Consider the following 7,759-nt stretch of genomic DNA (forward strand, 5'->3'; position numbering starts at 1 on the left):
CAAAATTGGTCCATCATCCGCCGATTCAGTGAAATGGACACTGAAAATTCTGACAATATTCTTTGTAAATGTCCTGCATTTGGCAGGCAGGGCTACACCACCTTGGTGGCACTGCCGTGTATCCTTCTAAATTATGGAGCAATAAACCTCAGAATGTGCTAAATGCCCTTTAAATGTAGGGCATCTCTGTAGGCCTTGCAAAATAGGGCCGCAGTGCGCAGTAGTCTCTAGGCAGTTGGGTAGAGATTCGTATTACAAGAGCTCACAGACGACCTTAATAATCATATTCTCGGAGAAGAGTTATGAGTGAATTTCTAAGAAAAAAGCAAAATATTTCGTTGCACTACTTGTTGTATTCACTTTATTTGATACTTTAGGAAAGCGTGCAAAACTGCAGATCGAAACAGCAGGCAAATATATTGAAAAATACAATTTTTTCACTGAACAGTTGTTTCTATTTGTTAAAAGATCGACTTTTTTGGAATAGAAGGTGTAGCAGTGTGGCGCATATAACCCTGACAGAGTTGGGCCAAGTTTATTTTGCGTAGTCGCAGGCCCTAATGAAAGAGTATGAGAGTATCCATTTCGCAGAATTGTAGCAACCTTAAAAAAAGCAGTTAGCAGAGTTGCACTTGTTTTCTCACACTTCGTTGTTGTGCCTTGCATTTCTTGCACTTTTAAAAGTTCCGCAAGATATAGAGAATTCAATTGTAATAATATAATTTTTTCGAAAACTGGATTGAAATGAAAGAAATTGTTTGAGTTTCAGTTAATAAAATTTGGTTTTATTATAATTTTTTCCTTCTTATTCTTTCTCAGGTAATATTTTTATCTTTTGTTTCTTTTTTCTAAAATTTTGCAATCCTTACAAACTAGATAAATAAGTACATCTAATTTTATATTTAAAATAAAAGTAGAATATTTTGTAAAAGTAAATATATGTGCATGTATATGTTTTTATGCACTAACGCACTTCGCCAAGTACAAATTACTCTACCAGTTGGGAAGACCTCTAAGATTTTATCGTTTTATACCTATGTATGTACACTTGTGCATTTGTACACGTGCAAAATTAAATTTGTAAAGGTGATCAAATTGAAACTTATAATAATAAGAAATGTTAATTGCAAACCGTAAACTATTTGCATTCTGCATTTGAAATTATAAATAATTAATGACTAAAAACTTTGACGTTTCACCAATATTAGTTACTCTACTTGTAATACTCCAATGAGATAGCTGAGTTATTGAAATGAAGCACCCCTGAGGTGGATCTAATCGCGATTCGCCCCTGTATTGCTGAGGTAGTAGTTGTTTACGTGCTGTTGTTCAATGGTTTTGTGCTTTTATCATGTTGCTGCTGGTATTTCTGGATGCATATCGGCGTGCTCAGTCGGCGGGGTACATGCGTCACACACAATAACTGTCGCTGTGACGATTGAGATGACTGAGGCTGACGCAGCGAGTGTGGTTAGCCAACGGCGTCTTTTCAACTTCAACGCCATTTACACAAAGGCAAGTGGGCCCGAGTCTAAATCGTGACTGCCGTTTCGCTAGACCGTTAAACCGATGTCAGCGTTTGCAAAAACAGCAGGAATTGACTTTCCAATGTGCTCAACTGCTTCCATCGTAATTTGCTGCCGAATGCCGTGCCGCGCCAAGCCAGTCATTAGCGGCTTTTATGCTTTGGTATTCATCACATCCGCCCTCGTTTCTATGAAAAGGGGCGTTTCCAGTTCTTTTGGGGTACGCACGGTGGCAGCCCCTTCACCATGGCCGCCAAGGCTGTTCATCCTCCACTTTGATGTCCTTCTTGATAACCAGCGAGAGCGGTTGTTGATTCTGCTGTTGTTGGGATAGTGTGGGAGCGTGTTGAATGACTGAGGGTTTGCAGTCCATAGCTTCGTAGGAGTTAGCGGGGCTTGGAGGCGCGTAGTGCGTTACACTGTTTGTTGGTGAACAAAGGGTGCGTTCATAGACAGATGAGCTGTGTGAGGAGGCAGAGCTGGTAGAGGCGGTGCGGGTGGGCATTACCATCAGCGCGGAGCCTTGAGCAGCGCTCAACTGTTGTTGCTGCAAGTGCGTTGGCATTTGTTGCGCCTGCTGTTGGTGATGATGTGGCAATACTAGTGCTATACTACCATTGGGAAGTTTGGTGGGGATCACTTGGAGTCCATTAGGCAGGAAATATCCATTCATTTTATGTTGCAATTGAGCACCCAAAAGAAAGGGGTGGCCGGTAGTAGCTGCAGCGGCAGCAGCAGCAGCAACATGCTGTTGCTGTTGGAGATGCTGCTGATCCTGTTCGGGCGAGCTTGGTGGTGACGGAAGCATTTGAGCTGGAGCGCCTGCCAATTGGCGTTGATGCTGGTGCAATTCGGACTTAACGCCATTTATGCAATTGCTGAGGTGTTGAAGTAGACGCCGTTTGACAGCAGGATCCAGACCCGGGAACCGACTAACCTCATTGGCGCAATCGGCAAATCCGGCCTTGAATTTGTTGATGACCTTGGGGTCGGCGGCTTGCTGCATAGCAGCCTGCTGGCGTTGCAGTTCTTGCAAATGCTTCACGGTCTTCTCCAAAATGTCAGCCTTTTCTAGTTTAGAGTGACGCGCGGGCTATAGATAAAGAAAACCAACAGAGAACATTTTCTAATTAATTGTGTTTGTAATAAGACTGGATTGAGGGGGGAAAATGATAAGGAAAAATTCAAAGATTTTGAAATGTTATATCGTTAGAAAGAAATGTTCAGTGATGAGGTTAAAAATTAAATAAGCATAGGCGAAGTTATGAATACTTACGTCTTTTTTTGTGGCGTCCAGAATCAGCGTTTTCAGCTCATTTAAGCAATTGTTGATGCGAGCGCGCCGGCGTTTTTCCATAATTGGCTTGTTCGACTGTAAAATAGCAAAATCAATAAAGGATTGATTAGTTGTATAGCCCTTGCATATTTTTACTTTAGGTGTAACGCACACTTTGTAAAATCAAGCCAAAAGTAGATCGATACGTATAACACAGCTCATTTGCCACACGCGACGCTCGGAGAATGACCCTCAGCGTCGCCTCTACACCAATCCACCTCCACGAATGCTCGCCAGTTTTGATATTTGGTTGTAATGTGGCAGCGCTGAGTCGTTTCAGTTATTGGCAGCGGCGTACGCTCGCGCCGATCACGGTACGCGCTTTAATTGGATACACCAGCAATTATGGCACTTGGCCAAGTGAGCGGTGGGGGGCGGCAAGATGCCGACAATCGCGTGCGTTATTTTAAGTGAAATGAGTGTGTTGGCGACTAAAAATAAACCGCCTGCACGTCCGCAATGAAATGCTCGGCGCATTGGCGCGTCGCCACCGCAAACACCAACGCCATCTTCACCAACTGCCCCTCATTGCCCGGCATCTGACGACCGGTCTGTGGCGATAAGTGCCATTAAATGCCAAAAGTGCGAAAACAACAATAAGAAAAGAAATTTGTAGTCGCTTAATGAAAGCGGCGGCAAATGTGTTTTTAGTTTCGAGCGAATTGTATGGCGTACCGCACCACCATATGTGAGACTGACCAATTCGAGAAATAACCAAAAATAACGACGAATGGGTTAAAAATACGCACACGTTCAGGTATTTCAAGCCATTAAGTTTTTTGCTTAACTAGTAGGCATCCGTGGCTGAGCGACGCAATTGGCGAAAACTTCTAGACGGCAATATTTCTTGCAAGGTCGCTTGAGAAAGGGGATACATTTGGAAGCGTAATACTCTGCGCTAGTTTTTAAATTGAATTAGCAAATTTAACCAAATATTTACCCCACCCTTGCAGACGAGACTCAACTAGGAAATACGAGGCAACGTGACAAAACGCCCTCGTCGTCTGGTGCAGTCAATAGAGCGACATAGTTCTACAGTCCAAAAAAGTTAATGAATTTAAAATTAAAGCAATATTTGCAGCGGGCGAGCTATCGGCTGTTCGGGCACAGCCAGTCGAAGTGAAGTCATCAAAATGTTCCAATTATGTTGCAGCCAATATTGGCGTAGGTAAAACGGTTGGCAGTTGGCCTCCGCTACGACCAACTTTGGATCATTGGCTGTGTTTGCGTGGATGCCTTAACCGGCACATAGGAGGTGATATTCAGTGTCAGTTTACGGGCGTCACAAGTTGACTTTCCCAAAACTAGGAACAACGCGCGCCAACAACTCACGCCAACAGTCGTCACAAAGACGGCTACAACAACCACCAACTAGCGGATTGTGAATGAAATCGTAAAAAATCACAGATACGTCGCACCGTTTAAGTCACTACGTTACAGTTGTAGGCTGTGCGCCGGATTTGGATTTGGGGCAAACTAGCGCGATAGACTGAGTGGGCAATTCTATAGGAGCGTGCAGTGTGAAGTGCGTGAGTGGAGGTAAATAATGCTGTTGAAGCATCGTTTGCCTGAAATGGCAAACACGGACCAGCTACCCATTGGCCAGTGGCAGGTGGGAGTAAGCAGCGCAAGAGACAATGTTTTGCGAAGTTTTTGTTTTTGAAATTATATATGATGATTTTTATTTTTTTGGTAGTGTTAAAGAAAGCTTACCCGACGATCACTTTTGACTGGTGGCGCATCTTTGAGCGTAGTTACCGGTGCTCCAATCACGTTGGCTGCCATATTTGCGCCAGCAACTCCTGTTACCATTTTAGTAAACAAATCACAAATCCAATGAAGGTGTCACGATATTTTTAATTTTTTCAATTTTTATATTCTTAGATAGTTTGGCACCTCAAAATTTTATTTATTATTCACTTTTTATATTCTTGCTTTTAACTTGATTACTCTTTGTCTTTTTCAACACTTTGTCGCTATTCAATTAGTCTTCGGTTCAATTCACTTTCATTCAACACGTATTGCCGTTTGAATTTTTTCTGTTCACTTAACGTAAATCTCTTTCTGCTTTTGCCAGACAGATTCGTTTGCGACCGAGTATTCTACACACTTCGACGCTCGTTCAGCGAATGAATTCAATGTTCTAGCCGCAGTGCGATTAAAAGACTCGTCAACTGGTCGTTCGGCCCAGACTCGATTGCTACCTCTATCTCTGCTGTTTAGATTGCTTGCTGCCTACTGCCTACTGCCTTCGCGCTTTGATTCAGTTGCTGGGTATTTTGACTTTGCAGTTGGGTTCTATTTGAGTGTTTCGTATCTGTGTTACGGAATTTTTAGGAACTGTTTACAACCACAGCTACGGCTGTGGCAGTAGTGGTAAATGTAGTTGTTGTTTATTGTTTGGCACTCAGTGAACGACTGACGCTTGATCGACAGGTTAGTTGGCTAAATCACTGTACATCGCCGTGATGATGCGGTTGTTTCAGAGACGAAGGCGGAGGCGATGTATTGCATACAGGTAAGGTACGGACGAAGTAGTAGAGGAAGCAGAGGCGAGGCACGACCGCACGACGGAGGTGCTAAGGCAGGCGCAGCCACACGACCAAAATATACGATCGACCAACTGAACGGTACGTGTGTCTGTCTGGCTGACGCTGGCTTTGCATGCCAACGCTGAGTGGGTGAGCGAAGTTTACCAACATGAAGGGGACATTATGACGTGGCTGAGTGCATTTGTTGGAGGTTCTGATGCTTGTAGTTCGCCAATTGCTGTCTGAGTATCGTACTGCCGTGTCAGAGAGCGTTGTAGTAGGCAGTCACTCGGCCAAAGAGTTTGTAGTGGGCAGAATTGAGTGTAGCGTACATTTGATAATTCGCATTGTGATCTGCAGCACTCTCTTTATTTGGCTTTGCTGGTGTTAGTTTTGTACTTGTGTTTTTTTTTTTGGGTGATTCATAGCCCAGTTAACGTGACTGAGTCTTGTAGCAACTAATAAACGCCTTTTAGGGTTTGGCTACGCTGTCGTGTGCGATATACGTAAAACGTTGGTGGAAATTCTGGGCACGCGCTGTACCACAAACCTTTGACATACAAAGCGAACATCAGATTGATGGCCAAATGACAGAAATTTTTAAGGTGCCTTGTATGAACAGCGTGTTAAGTGGTTTATGAGTATGGGAAAGTTATTTAATAAAAGATGTGTTTGCTTAAATTCTTTCGTTACAGATCAGATGGAATAGTAAATTTTGTTTTACTCGAAAACTTATTTAGATATTATGCAGTTTTACGTCATTTGTTTTTCTTTACCATCAACATGCCTATGCACATACATATGTATGTATTTATGCCAGAGGTCGGCAAAGCTCACTCGTAGCAGTAAACTCTCACGAACACACGAACTCTCACGCTCTTAAAATCAGTCGTTGTTCTGACAGTAATGTAGAAACATAAGTGTCAGCTATGCTGGAAATTTTTGTAAGCTACAGTAGATATACTTGGATATATGAGTAAAATTATTGAAAAAAAAATGTTTATGATTCCAAATGGGTTTGGTGATATGCAATGCTTTTGTTTGATTTTAGGAATAATAATCGAAGCGAGATACATTTTTATGATGATCTCCTCCACACCATAATTGAGTTCTGGAGGAATTTAGATACTCTTGCGAACAAATTTTTGCTGATTTACAATTTTTTTATTCCAAATCAAATAGAATCCATTTAAAATAATCTACTTCTAACCAGAAACTGTTTCTTTGTTGTCAATTTAATTTCTTTTAAATTGAAATAGTATTAAGTGCAAAATAAATGGAATGAAGTAAATCAGTTGCTTCATTTTGTTCTGAAGTTTGTTACAGAATCGACGTTTTTTATTTTATTACACAAATATATAAATTATAATTTTATACGTTTATATTTCATAGTGGAGAACAACATTATTCATTTTTCATTGTTGACACATTTGGTCTTTAAATTTTACTATTTTCACCACTGTGCAGTGAAATTACTCAGTGCTCACCAACACACTCGCAAAGCCAATTTAGCCGACCCCTGATCTATGCCAATTATGCCACGCTGCAAACTTATCATACTCTTTATCGGTACTCTTAAACAGTATTTACAAGAGAGACAACATGCAAAATATACTAACTGATCTGCGAACTATCAAATGGAGAGAATGTAACATAATTAAATAATTGTTATCCATTTTTCTAAGCACTCTGCCAAACCCTCAAGTGGTGGGCATTTCATTCACTCACGCGACTTTCCTCTCCTCAAACTTAATTGTATAGTTAAGTATTTACAAAAATGTATGTGTGTATGTATGTTTCATTCGGTGGTTGGTCGGTTAGGCCGTGAACGCGTGTGGCTATGACTTTGATGCTTTGCCGACTGCTCGGCCGCCCGTTGGATGACAACACATTTTCCATATATACCCAGGATTTATACATACATATGTACATACCCTGCAAGACATCTGTGATTGAAATTATTGCTTATGTTGACATTTGAATGAATACAAAAGTGCCTAGCAAACTGCTAATTTTGGTTCTATTATTGGGAAAAACGGAGCACTCTACCTTGTGACATTATACCCCTTTTCCCCTCGTAGCAATTACATACGAGTGGAGCCCATTGTTTTAAACAGGCAAAACAACTAATAATTTGTATGATTACTATGTAATTACTTGTGACTAAAAAGCTGGCCCTTGTCGTCATTACAAACACTGCAGTGTCTTGTAGGGCATGCATGTATGTATGTATGTAGGTACGTATGAAGTTAAGCCCCATACATCGTTTACCACTCTGGCTTCTTGTTGGTATTTTTCTATTTTTATAATTGTAAAATAGTATTTGGACTTTCGCGGTAGTTGGCGTTCTCATGAGTCGACGACGC

At 41.4% G+C, this 7,759-nt stretch overlaps 1 protein-coding gene across 2 annotated transcripts; it reads right to left on the reverse strand.

Moving 5' to 3' along the window:
- Positions 1-780: 780 nt before the first annotated feature.
- On the reverse strand, positions 781-5,267 carry LOC129240971 (protein hairy). 2 transcript variants are annotated; one of them, XM_054877068.1, is made up of 3 exons: positions 4,576-5,267; positions 2,803-2,898; positions 781-2,619 (listed from the first exon to the last, which is right to left on the reverse strand). In XM_054877068.1, exons 1-3 carry the CDS (start codon positions 4,672-4,674, stop codon positions 1,768-1,770), a joined length of 1,047 nt encoding a protein of 348 aa, XP_054733043.1. In that variant the 5' UTR covers positions 4,675-5,267; the 3' UTR covers positions 781-1,767. The 2 variants fall into 2 exon arrangements, with proteins under 2 accessions (XP_054733043.1, XP_054733044.1); XM_054877069.1 differs by lacking the exon at positions 4,576-5,267 and adding an exon at positions 2,975-4,531.
- Positions 5,268-7,759: the final 2,492 nt, after the last annotated feature.

The sequence above is a fragment of the Anastrepha obliqua genome, chromosome 3, assembly GCF_027943255.1.
Source record: "Anastrepha obliqua isolate idAnaObli1 chromosome 3, idAnaObli1_1.0, whole genome shotgun sequence".
Lineage (NCBI taxonomy): Eukaryota > Metazoa > Arthropoda > Insecta > Diptera > Tephritidae > Anastrepha > Anastrepha obliqua.